Genomic DNA, 24,990 nt, shown 5'->3' with positions numbered 1-24,990 from the left:
AAAGAAGAAATTCAGTCATGCCTCTGTATTATGACAGTAACAAACAGTACTGCACCCAGGGTCCAAATAGTCACGAAACAACTGGGAAAACAGCCTGGATTTAATACTGCTTAGCCTTAATGGTGCATGGGGTTCCTTTGAGTGTGGATGTAGGAAAATTGGATAAGCTCAAAAATAAGTAAATTATCTTGGAGGTAGTTTTATCTTTTTTGTTAGTGCTGTTAAACCATAACAGAAGTTATTAGCTGCATTCAGAGGTGTCTGGAAAAACCATCAACATGACTTCATTACCTCTTAAACTGCAGACTTATATGCAAAATTGATTTTATGTATATAATAATTTCAATAGGAAGGCAAACTTCAAATTGGTCTTACAGCAGGCTTCTGCCGGTTAGCTCAAATAGAAGTCTTTTCAGTTATTGCAGTATCATCTGTCTCAGGTCTCACATCTTAGAGGGTTTTTTTGATGCAATATACTGATTTTTTTATAAATACTGAAATGAGCTTGTTTCAAAGAGAGAGAAAGGTGAAATGAGATGGAAAGGAAAACTGCAATGAGTTTACAGCCGTTGCATAATATAAATACAACTGTGCAAATATTTCTTAGCTCTCTGCACTTGCAAGTGTGACATGAAAGTAGCTGCAGTTCTGATTTTGAACATATTGTGATGCATCCAGTCTGAGCTGTTTGATACCCGTCTTTCCACACTGGGATTCAGGAACTGCGCTTCCTACTGGATACTTCACCAAATGGATGGGATCCAGCAGATGCTTCAGAAAACACCCCCTTCTTGAAGCTGAATAGGGCCCAAGAACTGGTTTTCAAACTCCTCAATGACAGCTCTTCACAATAGTCTATTTTGTTTAGAATGGGAAGAAGAAACAAAAAAGGACACTATTCTAAAAGAGAAGCAGCAGCCCTCCTCAATCCCATACGTGCCTAAATCCAGGTTGAGGTCTCTGCCTCCGAAGCCCAATTCCTAAGTGTTGCTGCTGTCAGGTTGTGGTTAATCACCACATTGTAAATAAGAGTCCGTGAAGATTTCAGTGTTTTCCCATGGCCAGCCAGAGCCTCCTTCCAAACGAATGACTCCTGCCCTTAGTCAATTCAAGCTGTCTACTCTGAGAAGAGGCATGAAGGCGTGCAGTGACTTCAGTGCTGCATTCCTCCCCAGCACAACACCTGACCTCTGAACACGGCAGGACTGCATCTAATGATAGCAAATACCACCTCTGTTTTGGGACCTGCTTGTCAAAAAAATGCCTACTTTTTTTTTTTTTTCTTCAGACAGAATGTCTAAATTACTCTGGTTTAAATTAGTTTTATCTGGCTTGTAGCAAGGCAATTTGTTGGTAATTTTCCCCTATGTCTTCTGGTCCATCTTATACTTCCCTGTATTAAAAGACAATAAACTTTTAATATGTTTAAAAGATTGTTGTAGATTATAGACATGGCAAAGAATTTTCATACAAAATGTTAGATGGTAAATCTCCTTAACTGTTGAACTGGATATTTAATAACCTCTAGTGGTGCATAGGGAAAAACAGAACAGTCTCTATATTTTAAAACAATTGTTGCACTAAGTCCCATAGTTTATATATTGTTAATAACATTTTCATGAAAGCTTTAAATGTTTTTCAGAAGAAACTGTGGTGACTCATGAATTTTTAATGAGGTGTTATGCATTTTTATGAACAAAATTATTTATTATTATTTATTTATTTATGAACAAAATTATTATTATGATGCAAAATTCATCATTCTGAAATTCACAGATATCCATGAAATGCTACATGTCTCTCTTTGGTCATGGATATTCATGACAGTACTACTGCTGTAAGCATTTAAATGTCCATTCATAAATATTCTAGAATGTCACCTTCTGATGCCATGTAACATTTTGCTTACGTTTTATGACTACTTCACTTGGGCATTTTACACTTGATAATGAAAGGAGAACCTTCAGGGACAGTTATTAGTGTATATATAAATTATGTGTAAAGCTATCTCATTGCTTTGTTTTTATTCCTAGCATTTTCTTTCTTGTTTATTGCTCTAAGTTCAATGAATTCTTTGAGGGGATCTTGGGAATTTCAGGTTTCATATTTATAATCAAGGATACATCATCAGTATAAAGTACTAGATGCAACAGAACATGAATTGAGATTCTAGAGAGCAGTGAAGCTTTCAAAAAGTGTGCGTTAATATCTAATTTAATAGTTCTCATGTGAAAGTGATGTATTTCACCTAGTTGCAGGACTGTCTGTGTAGAATCAATGGCAGGATCAAGTCTCCCTTTTAGACATACTTAAGTGTTAGTAAATGACCTTTTGCAGTGAAGAAACAGTAAGTTTAGCAGTTAAAGGTTGCCCCAGCATCCCCTGAAGTTGTTGATAATGTTCTCATTGATTTCAGTGTTGCAGACTAGCCTTATAGACCTTTATCGATGCATGTAATCACCTTTGAGTAGATGACAGATCCTTTAACTCTATATTAATGTTCATTTGTACAATAGCTTCTTTGTACATCAGCATTAAATAATGCCTTAAATTCTTTGTCAGGTTAGGTTCCCGTTGTGATAATGGGATTTGATGTATAAATATCAGCCTAGGTTTTTTCCCATTTGCCTGCACCTGATCTAGCCTGTCCAACCCAGCCCATAATAGGTGTGTTTATGTTTCCTCCCCATCCTCATGTCCCTCGTTTTAGCGCAGGACACTGCTATTTGCATTGTCTCCATGCTCCACAGTGGGGAATGGTTAAGGATGGAGCCTCGGTGGTCTCCCCTTCCCCTGGGTCTCCTTCCTTCCTTGCAACAGCCTGACCCATAAGGAGGAAGAAGTCATGGACTCTGGACAGGAGGCAAGGAAGAAGATTACAGTGAATTATCTTCTGTTATCAAGTCTTGCAGTAGCCTGAGAAACTGAGAGATTAAAGAGGGGAGAGAGACCTTCATCTTTACTCACAACCTTTGAGACTGCACTGGCTTCTAAAAAACGTGGTGGCATCCGAAAGAGTTCATAATGTCATGATATTTACAGGTATAGGACATTCTAGAAAGGTATTGATATCCATTAACAGCTAAATCATTTTACCCATAGGTGATTTTACCCAAGACATAAGTAGAGGGTGTAAATCACCTATTCCAAAATTTGTAATTATAGGACACATTTAATTGTCTGACTTGTATTTTGTCGCTTCAAATGCAATGTCTATATATTCAAAGTGAGTTAAAAAAGGAGAGCAATTTTCAACAGACCTCGTCGCACTGCAGCTTCTGTTGCTCCTAATGGGAGCTGAAATTCATTTCCCTGTTGTGACTGTTGAGTGTTTCTAAAGGTCAAAGCTATAAGGGAATTTTAAAATTAGTTATTCAGGCTCACTAAAAAGTAATACCAATGCACTGGTAGCCTTATGCATACGATTTGTTCACTCTTGAATATAAATACAAATGTAATGTCAAAAACAAGGAAAAAAAAATCTGTTGTAAATATTCTCCTTACAGCAATTTTTTCTCAATCAGGAAGTTAAATTGAGTTCTTTTTGTTTTGTAAAGTTAGTTATTGTGAGAAGAAAGTCTCTGGAAACCTAAAAAAACAGTTGGAAAATGAAAAAGCGTAGAAACCAGAGAGGTTAATTTCACTTGAGTTTCCTTGAGATAAATCACAACTTTCACTTACCATTGTGGAATATCTTTTAAAAAAGAAAAAGAAAAAAAAAAGCCTTTGCAAGAATCGTGCAAAAAGATGAAGAGTTCTCCAAAACATTTTTTTCATTAATGACTTCATGAACCAAGAAAAAAGGACAGAAATAGGGCAGTGAAAAAAAGAAAAAGGCTGCCCTTGATGTATGTCATGAATGTAAGTACCTGTACCTAAACAACCCCCAAAGTACCTTCCTGTCGAAAAAGGTAGTCAGCCTACATGAATTCTAATATCCTTCTTACCGTCAGCCTCATCAGGACTGGGAAATTCAAAGATGTGAAATGAAGTTAGATACCTAAAGTCCATGTAGGGTGTAGATGCATGCACATCTTCACAGTAAATGGTAGATGACTAGAATTCGTATGTCTAAATCCTCAGAGCTCTTTGAAAATCAATGCCCACAAGCAGGAGGACAAGGCTATAATGGGCAACTGCCTGTATGTTTTGGGTGGTGTTAGTCAATGACGGATGAAATCAGTATGCCGCCCTGAGCAATATTTTCCATAAAGGCTGATGTAAAATTAGCCATACATCCCTGTCCAGTACCTCTGAAGAGCTCTCTGCATCTGTGCTGTTTTTTCTCAGATAGCAGTGAGACTGCATGTCAGGTGTATCAGATGCACCATAGTATAGCATTCAGATCTCAAGTTCTCCTAAAAACGAAAGCTGAGCAGAATATATGGTAATTAAACGAAATTTCCTTTTGGTCTTTTTGGTCTTAAAGCTCATGCGTATCTTTTTGGTTTGGGGAACTGGACAACAAACTGTTTCTAGCTTTGCGTCTTGTCCTACAGTCAGATGTTGGTTTTGCTTAAATTACAGATGGAAAAGAAAATACAAAGGAATTTATCAGGCTGGGAATGATGATAGAACATCAGCTCCAACATAATACAACTTTGTTTATCTAATAATTGCCTCTGGATGGTTGTGATTATATTTCATTGAAGGCAGTTATTACATCATGTTGTGCTGCAATATTACCCCCAATCCTGATCCACTGACTTACGGTGACAACTAGTCCTCACCCTGGAATTAGGGTAGCTCCCAGGTTGAATGCATTATGACACTAGAGTACTTGTGTTAAAATAGAGTGAGAAAGTCAGCTTTCAGTTGACAAGGTAGTGTGAGAGCTAAAAAGACCCTAGTTTTAAGCTGAGAGTAGTACCTACCATTCAGTAAGAGACTCTAGCAATGCATTGTGTCCTTTCACTTTGTAACTGAGTTGTCTTATCATAGACAAAATGTTTAATTTCACACTTCATTTGCAGACACCGCTATTATCAATCTTGCATCCTAAATTTACAAATAATGTTTAAAATAAAAACTAGCTTAAGTGTTATCCATTGACTGGAACCCCACCATTTAAGCCTATGTAGAGCATGTAATGGTTTGAAATAGCAATCTTCTCTCCCGCTTTTCAGTAGCTCACTGTGCCTTAGACCTTATCCTTTTCAACTACCTCGTATACAGAACTGAACGGGCTTCCTGGGACCATCTGGCTAATAAATGAAAGCTGTATAAAAACATGCTTACAACACAAGACGTACCCGGGACATATTCTGTCATATAAATTAATCACCACCTAAAATTAGGAAAAATTATTTCCAGTATTAACACTGCTCATGACAGTCTATTTTGGCAGCAAAAAATTTTACAAGATATATATTTTAAAACACGGCACAGCTCTGTCTTATATAGATTCTCCTCTCCCACCCTAGTACTTGAGTGTCTTCCAGAAGCACATTAAGCAACATGACTAATGTCTGTCTCATCTTCTTTCTTTTACTTTGAGCTGAAATATTACATTATTTTTCAAAAGCTACCTGCAAGTTGATGAAATATCATCTTTGCAATGAACATAAAATCTTTAAATTACTTGGAAGACCATGGAAAAATTCAGCCTTTGCGGAAGCAAGTTTCTCTTGATGTGACTGGACAATTGCCCAGTTATGCCAGGACACAGTTTCTGTACATAAGCATCGCAAAGCAGACTGCCTTCTTGATGTATGGAAGATTTGTGGACTAAAAAAGCAAGTGTTCCTTCACAGCAGCATCCATTTTGCTGGACGGGAGTTGACTGAGAATTTTTCTAATTAGTACAACAGGGGAGATCTCTCACTCTCTGGAACTCCAAAGGTATCCAATTGTGTAGTTGTTGCTGCTTTATTATCCTGATCCTGCGTAGGGTTACTGATGCAGATAACTCTCTTAAACTAACTACCTTTTGTATCAAAGCGTACAGAAGACTAACGGTCTAACTTTTTAATGGCATAATAACTTATTCTGAGCAATAGCTCTTAAAGACTAGAGACCTATGAGAAGAGTAAAAATTAAATAAATATACTACTATTTAGAGAACATCAGCTTTCCTGAAGAATGCATATGTATGGTGTCACATTTGGACTAGCATGAAATTTAAGTTTGTGGAGTTACTGATAATGTTTGTACTGCAGTATAAATAAAGATAGCGACCAGCATGTACGACATTGTGCTAGATGCTGTACAAGCACAGCATAAATGTCTGCCCCTCCCTGAAAAGTTTGGTTGACTTCCAGCAGATTGTGAGATGGCTACATAATCCCCCTGCACAAAGAAGTAATAGGCTAACAATCCCCGACAAGAGGAGCTGTCAGCAAATTCAGTTATGCTTTGCTGTGACTGACTTGTGCAATGGCATGGTCTTTTAAGATAAGGAGCCGGATTCCCAGTATAGCTATGGATTGGGAGGAGCCAGCATATGAATTGCTTACAGCAGCCCCCCAGCATACAGGGCCTTATGGGACAGAAGTCGAGGGGCCTGGATTCACTGCTTTCGTGATTGACTTCCCAGTTGTCGTTCAGTTGCACTGGTCTGAAAGCCTAGCTTCAACTTTAAAACAAATTTTAAGTTAAGGCCCAAGTTCTCTGCCGTCTTTTTGCCTTCCAGATTGTGTGACTAGAGAGCCAGATGTATTCAGCAGTACAGCCAGTATACATTATTTCTTAGCAGAAGAAATGCTGAATGTATAAAATAGTAATCAGGGTGATTCAGACATCAAGGATACCACCAGGTCAGGGTTAGGGGTGAAAAACAGCTTTGTTTTGCTTTTCTCTAAAACAGCTTTGTCAGAATTAGTGGACAATTTGGAAAAACAACAGAGAAGACTGTATGTTGTGGACCCCAAGTTATTCTATTTCTTTTTGGTTGTGGGTTTTGTGGTTTGTTTTTTTTTTTTTTGCTTTTCCCCACATAAACTACTTGGCAAAAGCATATTCTTTTCCAGATGGAATTTATTCCATATGAAGAGCTGTGATTTTAATGACAGTTTAGACATTGATACGCTTATTAGAATATATTTGCTCTTTAATAAGTGCTTTGATGTAGTGAGTATGTTCTCGGTGTGCTGTATATACATTTTCATGATAACCCCTTTGCAGTTATCTGAGAGATCAAAGACTGCAGCTCTGCACAATTTCTGCCAAAAAGAAGAGGCTCTTTTCTTACTGAGTCCTTGTAGACTAGTCCACAGCGTTCAGTGGATTCTGCTTTCAGCTGATCACAGTTGCAAATCCTCAAATTTAAATTCGGTGTAGATTTTTTCTTGCATAGTCTTAATTGCCATCTTGTCTTCAGCATTGCAGTGGTTCTGCATTTTTATGAGTCACTGTAGCCACAGCAGGGCTCTATGTTAAAAGAGTATTCACATTATAGCATTAGCCAAGACTGTAGGAAGTCAGCACATCCCTGCAGTTAGCACACGCAGATGTGCCTATGTGCAGTGACCACATATTTAGAATCTGGTATCCTGGAGCTGGCTGCATGATGACTCCTGCATCGGTGCAAATCATTTAATTGCAGCAAATATACACGTTTTGCCAAAGGCATTGCCATCTCTGCCTTACAGTCTGCAGTGCCCCATTTACAGGCCAGAGCAGCCATTAAACTCTTTTCCAACAGAGGTTTAAGGAGGTTGACAAGCAGACCCTGTGGGAAGATGGGATCTTCCAAAAACAAGGAGAATCTATGCCTGCTTTTGTCAGATGTGTTTAAAGAACTATTGTACATGCCTAGTGAAATTCTTGGGAAAACCTAAACATCACATGGCAGTTAAAGGATCTTAACAGAAGAGATGATTACGCATTTCCAGTGTATCCCATGGGCTCAGTTTCCAGTAAGAATAAATTCCACAAGCCAAAATTTAGAAATATGTTATGGTTTGGGCCTGAGTAGATAAAAGACACAGAAGCAGTAAAGTCTGAAATCCTTTCCAAAAACTGTAAGGTCTGCTGTTCAAAACCAACAACTAGCACAAACTGGAATTAGTAGCCTGTCTATGACATGACTGGTGGAGGCTTCTAGTACTGTTCTTCAGTAGAGTAGCAAATTACTGAAAATACTAACATTTTCTTAGTATTACCTAGACATGTAGTACTTTTAAGAGGGATTCTGCTCGTTTCCACTCAAGTCTCTTTCAAGGTCTCTTCAAGAATATTTGCAAATAAGTTTTCAGATTTATTTCAGTGGTGGTGTTCTACATTATAAGAACTTCAGCAAAGTGGAACTTACCATCATCTAGCTATTCTAAAATTGTTACATTTTCAGATTTCTATGTTCAAATAGTACATGAAGAAGAAGTGGAACTACCCTCACTGAAGTTCTTTTAAATGGATTTTTCATGTTCAGTGTTATAGGTTCTACATCTTCCTACCTTGTGGGGGAATTCAAGTTATAGTCTGGTTTTCTTTACCTCTGAATAAAGCTATTTCCTATCCAAATAGATGAATTTCACTAGTAAAGCACTGCTGTAACAACATATTAGGACAGACTTTACTAATGGTAACACAGGAATGCAATCAGAAAACCCTTGGTGCCTTACTAATATATCCAGTTAACACGTGCTTGTTTTCCCTGCAGAATTTTTCCGAGAACTTCTGGAGAATGCGGAAAGGTCCTTAAATGACATGTTTGTCCGGACATACGGCATGCTGTACATGCAGAACTCGGAGGTGTTCCAGGACCTCTTCACAGAGCTGAAGCGGTATTACACAGGAGGCAACGTGAACTTGGAGGAAATGCTGAACGATTTCTGGGCTCGGCTGCTGGAACGGATGTTCCAGCTCATAAACCCCCAGTACCATTTCACTGAGGACTACTTGGAGTGCGTAAGCAAGTACACAGACCAGCTGAAGCCGTTTGGAGATGTACCCAGGAAGCTGAAGGTTCAAGTGATTAGAGCCTTCATTGCTGCGCGGACCTTTGTTCAGGGGCTGACAGTAGGCAGAGAGGTTGCAAACAGAGTATCCAAGGTAATTAAAATCAGGTGGTTTTAAGCTTGAATTCGTTTCAAATTTACTAGACAATCGAAATCTGATTGTGCGGGGTTTTTTTTAACACAGGGAGGGTTGTTTGGTTGGTTGTTTTTTCTCTCTACTGATATACCCATCCTAAGCTTATAAATAGGGGCAACAGTTGTTTTTAATTCCTTCTGGAGATATTAAGGCAATACTGACTGGAAAGCATTTCTCTATGCTTAGGACACAATGAAATACCAATATACATCAATGTTCTAGCATGGTAATGATTGTCATTAGTAGTTCAAAACCGGCTATGTATATAAAAGATTATGATTATGATCAGAATTTAAATGTTTCAAGCAAATTTATGCTGCTGTTCATTAGGGCAGTAAAGCCCTCACAGCATTCATTCATCATGGAACTGGGTGATGGATTTCATTAGAAATGTCTAGTCATGTTTTTGATGAGAAAATAGACGAATAGTGACACCTCTGGAGCTTGAGCTTTCCCAAAGGATGGTTTGACTCACATTTATTTTAGTTTTAATTATTTATCTATGCAAATATTTAGGACGATTATAATCCTTGAGGGCTTCACATAATTAAAGCTATGTAAGAAAAAAACACACATAAAAATAACCTATCTGGGTACCAGAAATGTGCCTGAATGACTTTCTCTTACACAGTGTTTCAAACTCAGGTATATTTTTCTGAATTGCTGTTCCAACTAGATACTTGTTCTGTGATCTGGCTATTTCACAGTCCTAGTCTGTACTGTATTTGGACCTTAACTGTATTCTGAATTCTGAATTGCTGTAGTGAGATCCGCTATGAAATGCCCAGATACTCACTTCTGGACAATAAGTGCATGCATGTTTTTGACGCTTGCCCCTTGCAATACTTTCCTGCGTTTACAAGCCTAAGCCATTCCCCTTCATCGAGAGGACTGGCTGTCTTGCTTCATTTAAATCACAGCCAGAAGGGGAGGTAGAGCTGATATATTGTACAGTAGACTGCAGTTCAAGGGCTCAACAAGATGAGGCTTCTAAACTTGTCTTATCCTGTATGATGTGATATTTTGCAATTACAAATTCAGAAGCCATGAAGCTGGAGAGGTAGTCAACAAGTGAGAGCCTGATTTTATGCCTGGGAGACTGCGTGGGAGGAAAGGGTCATTTTGCACTTAAAAGTTGGTGAATAAAATACATGGTTGCCCAGCTAGAACCAAGGTCTCTTCCTCCCAAGTGCCCTCCTGGGCTACAGGGTTGCCTTCCCTTTTTTTCTGGCACTGTCAATTCTTGCAGTCCTTTCTGAACAGTGGCAGGGCATCGGCATGAAATCCCAGCCCACCTAGTCTAGTTGGGGACAGATATGGCTGTTTAGCCTCTGAGGGTGCAGGATGCATACATCTGCAGGCCCAGATTTCCTCTGAAGAATGGTGATGTCCCCGTGGGTCAGGTTTTAAGTGCTGAGCTCCGACGTCACTGTTGTCAGTAGGCGTTAGGTCTTGCTGCATTGACTGGGTCAGACTGTAGGGAGTAAGCTACGTAATTCGTTTAATAGAAATGTGTAATTTGTGAATCCCAAACAGATTAAGGTATGAATTGTCTGCTGAGATGTCACTTTCCCTGCGTATGTACATGACTGTACAGAATGTGCAGGTGTCTCCCCTCTCACATACCCAAGAAATGTTTTCATCTCGACTGCTGGGTTTTGGACACATAAGACCTTTCAAGAATAGAGCTTATCACATGATCGCAAATGATCCTGTGATCCGATAATGAGAACTACTGGGTCTGTAACCAAAAAGTGAACCTTTTTGTAGTGTCACGTGAAGATGATAACAATAGCTCAATAATTCTTCTGTTTTTCACTTTTAACATGAAAGCAACACTTTAAAATCTTTAAAAGTGCTTGGTGGTCAGTGCAAGATAGAGTACAGGTTCTTTGCTTTATATATACATAAATAGTGATACTCTATTAGACTACATCTAGAATACTGCCCTCAGTTTTGGGCCCTGCCCATTGAAGAAAGATGTTGACAAACGGAGGCGAGTTCAGTGGAGGCCACCAGCATGGTCAGGGCTGGAGGCCTGTGAGGAGAGGCTGTGGGAGTGGGGCTTGTTCAGCCTGGAGAAGAGGTGACTTCAGGGGCACCGAGCAGCAGCCCCTGGTGCCTGTAGGGAGGTCATCAAGGAGATGCAGCAAAGCTCTGCAGGGGGGCATGGTGGCATATGATGTGCATGAGTTGAAACAAGGGCCAGTTCAGACTGGATATAAGGAGAAACTTCACCATGAGGGTGCTCAAGCAGTGAATCAGTTGCCCAGAGAGCCTGTGCAGACTCCATCCATGGAGGTCCTGATTGTACAAAGCCCTTTGAGATGACCAGGTCATGCTAGTCTGAGTTCAGAGCTGATCCTGCTTTGAGAAGCAGGTTGAACTGGAGATCTCCTGAGCGCCCTTCCAACTCGAATTATCGTATTATTCTACTAAAAGATTAATGAAATGAACATTTTTACTTAAATGTAGAATATGCTTTGATTGTAAGCCTGTCTTTGGTATTAAAATCTGTAGCTATATTCATACCCCCAGCAAAGGGTAAATGATTGCTGGTTTTAGGGACTTTGTGTCATATGCAGCCTGGTGAGGCAGATGCGAAGAATGCCAAGTGACACCAAATGCTCAAGATTAATAAATATCCTGAGAAAAGGCTGTGATTACTCTGAGATCCAAGCTTTTGTGATCATATCATAACGGTAGATTTTTATGCTGGTCTATCTGCTGTAGAAAATGACAAATCCTTTTCTTTAAACATCATTTTAAAAGTCTGCAACCATTCCTTAGAATTAGCACATAACTTTGCAACCAAAAAAGAGGCAGGTGTATCTTTTTGGTTGCTGTTTTGGAAGTCATCCAGACTCAGCATGGTTTTCATTTTCATTGTACTCTAATACTGAGAGATTCTGTGATAAAAATGCCGCATCTGGGTAAGTCAAGAGAAATGAACAAAAGAGAAAATGAAAAGAAGAACTGTTGCAGTTCTTTTACAGAAATCTTTGTCCATTGTCTGCACTGGCTGGGAACAGGGCGGTGGTCTCCTAGCTGCAACATCACAGGCTAAAACGATTTTTTGCTTTCTATTTGTGGACCCATTATCTCACTGAACTGCCACTGTGAAAGGCCACTCGCATAGAAAAAAAGTTGAGCCTACACCTTAAATACCATGAGAAAGAGATTTATTAATGAGAAAGTTGGTAACAACATCTCCTTTGGGCTTTTAATTTACTTTCTCAGCCTTTTTTGGCCCGTTTCTGTAAAGGAGTTGGTGGGTCACATACTCGGAAGGATTTGTTCCCTATCTAATGTCAGGGATACATCCTTTCTGAAGATTTCTCTTCAGAGAGGGTGTAACGTTAATGTAGTTAGCGTATTCCTTGCAAGAGAGCTATACTCCCCTCTTTTTCCAATGAAGTACGCAGTCAAGCACACTCAAAATAGGCAACACATATCGCAAACATTTTCCTCTTACAATAGTATTTTGCTATTTGCTTATGTCAGTGAGATTATAATTTAGATAAGTCCCATTTAGATAAACGAGGAGGGAGGGCGGTTAGGACATGTCTTTTTTTGTAATTTTTTCTAACATTATATTTCAATCGTAAGCAGACATAGCTGGTTCCATCTGTCTGAAGTTGTGCAATTTTAGCTGAACAGCGTTTTCATAATCTCAAAGTCCAATTGCACTTTTTAATTTTCAGAGATTTTAAAACCTTTTTATTTCTCATACTAATGCATTAAAATTTGCCAGTTCATGTTTGCTAAGGGCTTGTTAAATCTCCGCTCAATGAATTTCCACTGGCTTGAGTAGACTACAGCTCACTAAATTCTATACATGCTTTGTAAAGCTGCGTATGCATATTTCTTAAAGTGAGAAAAATGAAAAATATTTATGCATTAATAAAAAAGAATCATAGAATCCTAGACTATCTCAAGATGGAAGGGACCCGTAAGGATCATTGAGTCCAACTCCCTGCTCCTTGCAGGGCTACCTAAAACTAAACCCTATGGCTAAGAACATCGTCCAGATGCTCCTTGAACTCTGACAGTACAGGAGCAGAGCTTCTCACCTAGTATACTTTCTTAAGCTACAGCTAGTAGATGGTTATGGACTTTCTGAGCTACAGGCTCAGAAATAATTGGTAAAATTTTCTACCACCTGTTTTTCTTCTAATTTGTCAGACCCTAAAAACCTGTAGAATAGGCTTTTCTCCTTTGTTACCACTTGGTGGAAAAAAATATGCTATTCTTTTGCCCCATAAAAATATAGCATATTCAAATGTCAATGTTTTAAAATGTATTTTGTTTTTCTCAACTTTTTCCTGGAGAAAAAGCCCAAAAAAGCCCCCAAACCTGACCAGCTGTGATTTCGTATTTAATGTTAAACTGAAGAAACTACTGAAAATATTTCTGAAGTTGCTGCCAGCTGTGATTTCCAATACTATGATAGAAAAGACATATGCATATTTTTCATATTCATCTTTTACTATGTCTGAGCTCTGGATATTTTACAAGCAAATAACGCTAAGTTATTGTCTCTGACTTTAAACAGAACATTCCCAGTGATCGTAATACTCTCTTTGAACTGCCACCGAGTGGTGGAAAATGTAAGCAGAAAAAAAATGGGGAGGATAAAGCAATTAACATTTAAAAAAGGGAGGGTCTTCATGACTTTCCAGGAGCTTATGATTCCTGAAATACTTTTCCCAAATATATTCATAACTGAATTACAACAATTATAAAGCTTGTTGCACTGGAGAATATTTTTCATTAAATAAGGAAGAGTTCTGGACCAACACAGCATATAGAACATAGAACTCATTCCCAAGAAAAGATTAAGACTGAAACTAAGGGTATTTCAAAAGATAGGTAAAATCCTAACTGGATACAAATTTGCCCAAAAAAACATACTAGTTTTACAGGCAGTACTGTTCCCCTAACAAGGTGTTATCCCGTCAGAATAGCATTCCACCCAAAAAAAATTTTTCCTCAAAGCATTTTCTTTTGATATACTTTTCATGAAAAGCTGTAGAAATCAGGAGGAAAAAAGCGCACGATTTTTATGTTTCATGAGCATGACTTCTCAAGCCTGACTTGTGCCGATGTCATGTTTTAACGTGGGTAAATTCACACTAAGAACATATGAGTTTAGCAGAAAAAGACAAATAATGAAGTATGACTGGTCAGTCCTATCCAAAAGCACAGTCGTTAGCCAGCTGCCATTACCCCACTGCTGCTCAGAGCTCTAATTTAATCCCAAGCAGACAGTTGCATCTTCATTGGCTCTTGCAGTGCATCTGGCTCACTAGGAGCAGCAAGTGAGCGCAGAGTACTCCTGTTTGCATAGATCTGGGGGTTTAGTTATTGTTTGCTAGTTTTGCTTTTCTCTAAGTTTGGCTGTTTTGTGGTTTGTTTTTTTTTCTGAATTTGACCACTTTCTTCCCATTATATACTGGGATAAGGACAAGAAGAATTGTTCTTAGTTTGACTTTCCCTTTCACATTTGGAAATTCATGCTACCGGCAACCATAGTTTTTATACCAGGAGTAAAGTGAAGTTTAGCTCAGGGGCATCATTAGGAGCAATTAGTGATTTTGTTAGTGGCATAAACGTCAAGGATTTGTGACCCAGCCACTAAGAACTTATTTCAGTAATGCATTTAAATATTAATTATCATTTATTGCAAAATGAAAAAGGCTGTTACAATACTTTTCTCACTGCGTGGCATAGGCTATATGTCTCCCTTTTTTTAAACCAATTAAAACCATTCTTTCCCTGAATATTATTAAATTATGTTAATATCAGACTTCTTATTAGGAACCTGGTGATATATGGACAAAGTGAAACATATTCAGTAATACAATTATAAGGTTAAACCCAAGATTAGTACTGAAAAGCAGTCTCTAGTAATTGCCCATGATTACTTCTACTTACAGAATGCCAGGCCACTGCTTTTCTAATACATTGAATCAATATTCTTACAAACTCTGCTTTTCATGGTTTATAAATAAACATTCAACAGTTTGTGAGAGCCATAAATAAAGGTCAGTATTGAATGTCACACTGATTCAGAATGCAATTATTGCGGGAGGGGGGGTGGAATATGACATGCTGATAAGTCAGGTAATTAAAAGCCAAAACGAATAGTACTTTAATGCTGGAAAATGTGATTTGCGGGGTGTGACAGATAAAGAGCTACGTGTCCTGTATATTTTAACTTCATTGGCTGAAGAGATTTGGCTTGTTAAAGTCACAGAGGGAAAGGAGATCTGAAAAGGATGATGGTTTTCACTAAACTTTAATCGTTAGTTCAAATTATTTGTTTAGGAACAGCCCAGCTGAGCAAGCATAGCTTTTATGATTGCTTCTGTGTCTATTGTTTTAAGGTTTTTTCAGTCATTCGTTCTTCGAGTTTTAATCGAATTAATATATCTTTCCAGAACTGGATCATACCATGCCATGAATGGGCCACATTCTTTCTTCCTCTCCCTCGGTGTTCCTCAGGCAGGGAGTCCAGGGATTATCCAGCCAGGGGGTTTCAGGGCTCGGAGATGTCTGTGGCATAGAAGCAAGAGTGAACGGCATCTACACTGGAGCACTTTGTGGGAAGTGTCCTTTGAATTGAGGTTCTCCAGCTATGCAGGAAATCTTTCCTCCTTTCTTGGAAAGAAAAGGGACATAAACCAATCTAGTTAATTTGCAGGCATTTCATGGGAAAATAAACCAGATGCCTTCCAGATGTCCCAGACTTACTGCAGGTGGGCTAATCTATTTCCACTTTGCGTGCACTGGAACATCAGATATCCCAGAAGAGCAGCTCAGGAGAAAAGGCCTAAAATGAAACAGCAGCTCCGACAAAATGAAAACAGAGGTAGGAGGTCTGCAAAAGCTGTGTTCCATGTCCTATCTATTAGGATTGTCAGATATAATTCAGCCTGGCCTCTCCATTTCTTAGGTCCTTAAATTTCATTCAGCTAGCTTTGTATTGACTTTAATAACTTGAGTTTAACGGAATCATACTGCTCAGCAAGACATTCAGCCTTGCTCAGCATCCCTTAAGTAGGTCTACCAACCTGGTTTATTCCTACTATGGACTACTTCACATCTCAAAATTTGCGCCAGTCCTGTCTTCCAGGATTCTTTGTATCATTCATGAACAAAGATCTTCTGATTACACTGTTTTTGCTCAGTTTGTGCCTTTTTTAAATGCCTATGGCACAGAAAATACCCTTTAGTTTAGCTTTACATGAAACTTCTACCTATATATTAAGAACCAAACTGAGTAGTTTAACAATGTCATTAAACACTGTCATGACACATTAGAAAAATAATTATTCAAATCAAGGTTTTCTTTAGTACTGCCGAAAAGCACATGTTACACCCAATCCTTCAAAGTTTTCATACCAGCTTTATTTCCCACCTATAAAAGATGTTGATACGGCACCTGCAGAAGCTATGTAAAGAGAAAATGTAGAACTTTTTCAGAGGAATTCCTAGAACAAGGGAGGTATCCTAATGCATGTCATGATACACAGCCAAGTCATGGTAAAAATAATGGTGAAGAAGCAAAGCTCACCTAGGAGCTTGCTGACCCTGCTAGATTTAGACCTCTGTAATTAATCTTACAGCAGGTTTTACATTTTTGCTGTTTTAGCACAGGAGAGTAAAAGAAAATTCAGAAGAATCAAATGGAAATAGGAAGGAGATTAAAAAGTCCGAAGGTTAAGCAATGCAAGGGGATCTGTATCATCTTGCAACATGATGACTTTTTAGAATAACCCTTTTTAGATTGTCTTCATCCTGTTTCGAAGGCAGCCTATGGAAGCACTGTTTTCCAATCAGCATTTGAAAAAAGCAATTCGTTTTATTTCTCATGTGAGCCAGAAGCACAAAAACTAATAGGTTCTTCAGCCTTCAGGTTTCTACCAAAAACATTAGTCAAGGAAATATCTGATTTACCTAAAAGTTGTCAGGAATACTAACTGGAATTTAAATGCGTATCTGCTTAAGAGTTACAGTCAACAAAGTCATCAGCAACACATTGAAAATGTCAAATTTCTTTGAGACTTTAAACTAATGAGGTCTGAAATCAACTATGTGGATCTAAGTTCAATTCTCAGTTATTCAGAGGTCAGTGACAGTTGGCTTCATTGTCTGCTTAAGTCTTGCATCTCAAAATATATCTCAAACAAAAGAAAGATGGTATGAACATAGGAATACAAAATGAAGCATTTTGTTGTCAGGAACATAAGTTTTGGTCATCTGTAAAATTTTAAACTTATCCCCATCCTCCAGTGTCTGCTTCTTCTGGGAGTTTTTTATGCCACAAGCTTGCCAAGTTTTTTCCATAATCTTTTCTGAAGAGAAAGTGTCGCTTTTGTTCAGTCCCCATGTCTAAGGCTATCATTGCTTTCTTCTTCTCCTTTCCTCCTTCTTTTTTGTTTTTTAAAGGCCTTAGGAAGAATTCATTTCTTGAGTAAAAACTAAATATACCAGACAGAACAGTGGAAAAGTAGAGCTTTGAATAAGGTTAGGAGGATTTACTTGAACTCAGCTATACACATCTATCACCATTGCATGGCCAAGAGCAGAAACCAAGTGTATAGAGAGAGGATTTTAATATAAGAAATGCCCGCTTGTCCTTCATAACAGTTTGCCATCCTTTGGCAGCTGGCGTACAAGACTTTGCCTTTCCCCAACACCTCAGCGCAGTTTTAGCCTGCGAACAACTTCCCAGGTCTTGAAAATGGTTTGGCTTTTAAAACTGCCAGAGGTGTTTTGATGTTCAGGTCTGTCCTGGTACTGTGCAAGTTTGACTTCTGGGCTTTGGTTTCAGAAGGTTTATCAATTTTGCATGAACGCACCACTGGAGAAATTACTGGATTTATTCAGGAAGCTTGTACAGACTCCCCGCTTCACCCCTGCTTACGTGGTTTTCAGTATCACCAAGCAACAGAACTGCACCTACACTTACCTTTTGTACTTTTCATCCCATGATTCTTTCATTCACGTCCATATGTTGGCATTATCCATGGATCCAAAAGCGAGTGTGTATGAGGCAATATCTGGCAAGCTGACAAAGCTAAGCAGGGCTACTACGCTTAATTCGCATTTCCTGAGTAAGTGCTCTGCATGCCGAGTTGTTATGCCAAAGCATCAGCGGTTCTCTCCACAACAGAAGACACGGATCTAATCGTTCTATTTCAAATGGAGGTTTTATGGATCCAGTTGGTAGAGGGAAGCCTGAGCCGCCAAAGATATGGATCTGAATTTCACAAAAGTAGCCTTCAGTGCTTAAGTACAAGAAAGAGAGAAATTACAAACTGCATTCTTCTCTTCAGCAGTTTGCTGGCTCAACAGTACCGCCGCTCACTGGGAGGTTACAGCACACTGTGGTGGCTGTAAGATCCCTGTTTTTCAGATGTGGCCCAAACCAATGCATGTGGATCTAAGCACTTGGTCTTCTCTGTCTGGGGAATGCAATAATTGACCAGCTTTGGTCTGTGGCATCTAAGCAGTATGAACTCAAACCAGCTCAGGCCTAGGAGCCGTGGAAACATATAAGGAAAATCTTCTCAGCTCAAGCACCATCTTCTTTTAGCTCTATGGTCGTCAGTGTTGACGGAACAGGGCATTAGGTTGGAGCAAGTCTGACCTAATTCTCACCCATATAGATATGGCCATCAGTGCCTAACTCTCCCCTTTCACTGTGCTGGAAGCCAAACCCGTATTGGATTACAAACTCCTCCTTGTGAATTCTGTACCCAAAACTAGTAGCCTCTTGCCATGTTTGTGATTTTCCCTATCAGATCACTATGTTCTTTTCAGATCTGGCCACAATGCCTTTTATACTTGCCTGTTTCCCAGTGGAAGAGGGAACTGTTGGAGGCATTTGTGTGTCTAATTTCTTCAGGCTAAATCTATTATTTTGTTGTTGTTGGCATTACCTGATTATATTAATATTAGAGTGCCGGTCAAGTCATTGTTTATTTGAAACAACAATTTAATTTTGTACAATACTGTGCAAGAGATAGCCTGAACAAAAAACAATCAGTTTTCTTCCAATCTTGAGTATTAGTTTTGAATTTACACTGACATTTTCTTTGGATAAGTGGTGGCTGTTTTAACAGTTAGTTTGAAATCCAGCATAGAGACAGCTCAAGACACACTGTGTCATTTAGTCCTGGAGATCTTAAGGTAAACTTCAAGGGAGTAACCTGCTACTGCATAGAGTATAGGAAGACAGAACCAAAAGATGTTCAGAAAGCTCCTGGCAACCTATCCATCCTGGCGACCTATCCATCATGCGTAAGGTGTAGTCTTGTAGGAAAGATAAGCACCTGTGTATCTTTCATCATCACACATCTGTTTGTAGAGAACAGTGCACATCTGCTTTTCAAGAAAAACATACGGAAACCAAACCACAGGACAAACTGGTGTCAGAAACTTCCACACTGATCCTCAAGTGAAGTGTTTTTGGGAGCCCTCAGCATGTTTCCTGGCCATAAGTATGAGGTTAAATAAATCTCTCAATTTGATATAACTTTTTTATTGTGACATAATTCATTGTATGTAGCATTCAGCATTTAAAAGTAAGACAGAATGTACCAACTGGAAATGAATGCAATTCAGGTTTTCATTTAAATCAGAGTTAAAATTTGGGTGAAGAACGTTCGCAGATTAATCTATGCTCTGGAGTCTCCAGAGCTAACAGGAAGCTGGCTGCCAACCTCTACTGCTATACATTTACTTTTTCTTCCGTTTTATTTTACAGTCTTCTATATATAGTTACAGGAATATTAAAAAAGGGTCAAAAATGTGAAAAAATAATTCAGACAATAAAGTTTATTAAAAATAAAAAGGGAGGGGGGAGGGGGAGAGCAGGAGAGGTAAATGTTAAATCCAAAATGGCTTGACCATCTCATTTTTCCCCTGACCCCAAAGAAAACATCCTACGGCCATATCTTATTTTCAGTCTGATTCCCCAAAACTGCTTCTGAGAGAAATGTCTTCCAGACTTAGCCTAGTACTGAAGCCCTGTGAATGTACGTATATCAGTACAGTGCATGTTTTTAAATGTAAAGGTCGATTCTCTATTTAAGATTCAGTCTGTGCCTCCCTCTCCCTCCTCCTACTTTCCCTCTTGAATCAGTAAAAAGTACCTTAGCCATTGACTTCAATCTGAACTTGATTAGGGCCTGATTGTTCAGATCTGTATAAAATCAGGTAGAAAACAAAGTTTATTAAGGCAAAAGCCTTTATAGGGAGTCTGCAGAACTTAGTGATGGAAACTTATTGCTGAGGAAATTTGGGTGGAATAACAGGTTTTCAGTCAAGAAATGACCATTTAAAGGCATAAGAACAGCACTACGAGTTAACATAGGTAAAATGTTTAGAGACTACCAGTATATGTAGTTAAATTTACATAAAATCATCATCAGTGAAATTTCACCCATGTGATTTAGTTTAAACACGCTGTAGAAGTTTAATATGTTTCTGAAGCATATAGCATCACCTGCCACCAAAGACATGTTCCAAACTGGGGAGCACAGTGTTCGCAGTCCCTAAGGGCAATTCCTGTGCCCTGTGGCAATTAATTACAAAGAGAAAAGCAGAAGAGATTATGTACATGAAGAAGAACATGAACAAAATTCATTTCTCCAACTGACTTGGTAAATTCTTGCTCACTCTAGCGAGTGAACTCGCTGCCAGGGTTTGTTTGCTACCTAAGGATTGGTACAGGCACAACATGTGTACAAAGCACCGAAAAGGTTATGTCTATGAAAATGGATTGAGATCCATCATCTGCTTTTTATCCATCAATTATTTATTCATAAGAAAGTTTTTTCTCTATGAGTTAAAATGTTCTGTAAGCCATTTTTGAACAATAGCTATAGAGTGACAACACAAAATGCTATTCAAAACAGGTGTTGGAAGAGAAAGCTCTGCTAGAGACTGAACTTCTTAAAGTTTTGAACATTTCTCTTTTATCATCCCATCTGCAGAGATTCAGTGCTACAAGGACATTCCCTTAGGCAATATCAATACAGTGTGAAGGTTTATGAGCCAAGATACACATCAAGAAGAATTTTAATAAGCCTTGACAGATATATTGCATTAATAGTGCTGATGTAGTGAGGTAGGACCTACGCAGTGGGGTGTGTAAAGCACTAAGGTATTCTTACTGCTGGCTAAGATATGACATAGAACAGACTGTCACTTGGTGGAAGGAAGAAATGTGTTAACTGAATGTATTGAATTATTTTCTTTTTTCATGATCAAAATTCTTTTCCTGGTGACCGTGTATTGCTCCTTAGTAGGAGGAGTAAGTATCTATCAAGGAAAGATTAGATCTCCATAAAGTGAATGAGCTTAGTGCTTAATCAAGCGATGATCCATTTGAACACTTTTTTCTCTTGTCCTGTCTTCACACTGATGCATGCACACATGCGTACACACACACACACATCCAGATTCCTGGAGTGCTATGTTGGCCACTAAAGTAGTGGCAGAACTCATAGTGTTATATGAGAGGTGAATTGGACTGTCTTCCTTTGCATAAGTAGTTGTTGAGGTCCACTCATCTGTGTTTATGCTCAAATATATTTCAGCATGCAAACAGAAAGATAGGACTAAAGTGTGTATATGCATATGGGGGCACACAATCTAACTGCAGGTAATGGTATACAAATTTTGCTATTTAAGCTCGTCATGACTACATGTTGTTACCATCTGATGGATATTTATTGCACTGTGTGAAGTGTTGATATTTATGTACACAGATCACAGAAAGCACTCTTTGGTCCAGTATCTTTGAAGGCAATCTTAATACAGAGGAAAACATGCAGTCAGCAAGTACAGAAAACTACTTCAGGTAGTAGCTTTAACTTTTGTAGCTTTAGTTTTGTCTTTTTGGGTCAAAGCTGAAGCAACGCTGAGAGTCACATTTTCTTGCTCATTTTTATCAGTGAGTAAGAGCTCAAGCTATGCTGTCAAGTTGACATCCTTTAAAAACGGTAAGAATAAACAAATGCATTCTAATGGAGCCATTTTTCACTATTATGCTTTTACCTACATGTATTTTCAGCATGATCCAAAAAGCTTCAGAAGTGAAATGTTTCCTAAATGCTCTAAGATACTCAAATATAATGCTATGTTTTAACGTGAAAGTGGCAAATGGACAGGCGTGAGACGAAGAATGGAAGTTTTGGCAGATAAAAACGCTTAGAAATGTGTTTATTAGCAAGAAAAGTTAAGGGCTTATAGTGCAGAGAATATTAAGTGAGTTGAGAAGTTGCTAAGAAGCAGAATGCTTGATGTGGAAAAAGTAGAGTAAAGGTGTTCTTGGTAGCTAAGATCAAGGATGATATTTAAAAACAAGAAATTTACATTGCCTGGGATGGATAGGCACTTACCTGAGGTAGCTAAGATAAAAATAGAGTGACCTGATGCTGTTTCTACAATCCCTGGAGAAAAACAGGTACCTCTAGGGGGAATTCACATCTTGTGCAGGTTGAATCTTGTTCTAGAGCTGACAGTCTCTCTCCAGTGAAGGAGGGGGGACAGAGAGAACCACTAGTGGCCGTTCAATGCAGGGCCAGACTACAACTAGTCCAAGGTAAAACTGCCTGATAACGTGGACATCCCACGAACTTAATGAAACTTCTCCTACACCCAAGGATAGGAATTACCTAAGGTGTTCTTGCCAACATTTGTAATAAAATTCTTATGTTCTTTTCTTTCCTTTTGGCCCAACTGCAGAAAACACACCTGTGCCATTTGCTTGTACTATTTAATTTTTTTTAAGATGAACTTCAAGTTCACATTTTTAAATGATTCTTTAAGTTGATATTTATTTATCATGGTTAGGATTTCATTAGAGAAGTCAAGAATAGCGATGATGCACTCCTTAAGAGCCCAGAAGGTTACTTTTTGCCTCCCATATAGATCTATAGTAGTTATTTCTTACAAAAAAAAAATCTGATTAAACTCTCAATTATAGTTTCTTCTTGCATAACTTGTATTCATCCAAGTATACAATATCTCAGTGATCAAAAGCTAATTTTGCAGATGATGGATAAAGATCAAAATAAGACATAATCAACCGTAATTTCCTTTATATGTAAAATATGGTGCTTCGGAATTCATTTTCCTGAAGTCAGACCATAAAAAGTGGGACGACTGTTGAATCAAAATGCAAAATGTCCTCTTTAATCTGTTGCTCCAGGTGTATGTAGATTATTCCTTATTAGAATAAGGAGACCTTGTAAATTAAAGAATAGGTGACACGACAAAAAAGGAGAGGAAGTCTATGGTTTATAGAGTTCAGCTGCTGTGCATACTTATAACAGAATTGCAATTTTATTTTCTTAGCAATCATTAGGGAAAAGAACCTTTAAATTAGTGACATTACAACATAACTACAAATTTAATAGGTAAGAAGCGTACAGCTTTTGGTTAGTACCTTCTGAAACAAGAAATGCCTGATTATATAAGTTTCAGTCTGCCTGTTGAAATTTTTGTCAGCATTAATATTATTGACTTACTCTTTTCCCAAGATAGGAATCTATATCCCTGTGCAACTAATTTTGTTCTGATTGCTGTCAAAGGTATTTCCTGATCTTTTGGCACAAGGAAAAGGTGAGGATTTTTGAGCAGTTGCCTCAAATGAAATGGTGTTCAGAGAGCAATAAGGTGGGATAAAAGTGAAAATCTCACTTCCCTGTTCCTTTACTGTGAGTGAAGTGGGTCAGAAATAGACACTGGCAGGTATCAGGTGTAAAGCATCCAAGAACTGCTCCTATCAATATTCAAATGGTAGGGTTTGCTGCTGGTAGGATCTGAAAACAGGTGTAATTTCAGGAGAATAAAGCTGAGCTATTTGTAAAAGAGGTTTTTTTCTGAGTGTCAGATTATTTAAAGCAAATATCCCCACTAAAAAAAAAGTGCAGATAAATGTGTTACTTGAATATCAATACAGTTCTGCCTTGGTATATTGTAGTTCCCAAGTAGTATTGAGCCAGGTATATTTGCCTGAGTATTATTAATTTGGAGAAGGGGAGTGGTTGTTTTTTACCCTGGGACCGTAATTTTTGTTAGTTGTTTTTTTGTTTTTTCTTTTTTTTAAGAGCTGATAGATTGCTGGGTTTTCCTTTATATTACAGAGCATGAAATGAGCCTGGCAAAGGAGTTACTGCCTCAGTAAATACAAACAACCAGTTTTGGGATGTGCCTGAGCATTTCAATGGGTCTCATCTCAAAGCATGTGGTTTAGCTAATGAGAGAATTGACTTCAGATTGTTCCATAAATTATATTCTGGTGTAGTCAGAAAAGTATAAACTGATTTACTGTGAGAGAAATCTCTTTTGCCTCAGGAAGCTGTGGAGATGGTAGGCTGTATAACTCCAGTCCCCTTTTCATGACGTTCAAAGGGGAGCTGTAGTTAGAAATAACAGCCTACACTAGCCTGGCCATACTGCGAGGGGGAAAGAGCTGTTTGATCATGTAGTCTCTTCTCTGCACTCTTATCAGTCACTCTGCTTCACGATGTGGTGGGCTTAAAAGTACTCAAAAAAAATTTTTGCAGTCTGATATTATATATGTCTAGTAATAGGGTTTCAACCATGTACTCAAGAGACTAAAACTACATTGTGTCAAAACTTACTTTCTGAGTTAGGGATTAATTACACAAATTGAAAGATTTCTTACTTCTTTGTTTCCATAACAGGAAAAAACTGCATTCCTGTTTCTCTTATACAAGTTTTATATTCTTTACACAAGTCTTAGTGTATATTTCTCAGCAGACGAAAAAATATCTCAGAAGCCTTACCGAACTAAGAAGTTAAGAACTGTAGATAAAAGCTGACCTTTACTGACTTATTTATTTTTATAGTGATTTATTCAGAAACACATTTCCCCAAACATGGAGGCCCCTTGGGTTAGCTCAGCTAGTC

General features: G+C 38.4%; 1 protein-coding gene across 2 annotated transcripts in view; it reads left to right on the top strand.

Moving 5' to 3' along the window:
* GPC6 (glypican 6) overlaps positions 1 to 24,990 on the top strand; it is a 773,103-nt gene that overhangs the window by 408,191 nt on the left and 339,922 nt on the right. For both annotated transcript variants that reach the window (XM_087757955.1, XM_087757954.1), the window contains exon 3: positions 8,600 to 8,991. In XM_087757955.1, the coding sequence (XP_087614081.1) occupies positions 8,600 to 8,991 (392 nt within the window). The remainder of the gene's footprint in view (positions 1 to 8,599; positions 8,992 to 24,990) is intronic.

The sequence above is a fragment of the Nipponia nippon genome, unplaced genomic scaffold, assembly GCF_047370975.1.
Source record: "Nipponia nippon isolate SJK-2023a ecotype South Korea unplaced genomic scaffold, ASM4737097v1 scaffold_2, whole genome shotgun sequence".
Lineage (NCBI taxonomy): Eukaryota > Metazoa > Chordata > Aves > Pelecaniformes > Threskiornithidae > Nipponia > Nipponia nippon.
The sequence above is the reverse complement of the archived record's forward strand: the minus strand, read 5'-3'. Positions and strand labels throughout refer to the sequence as shown.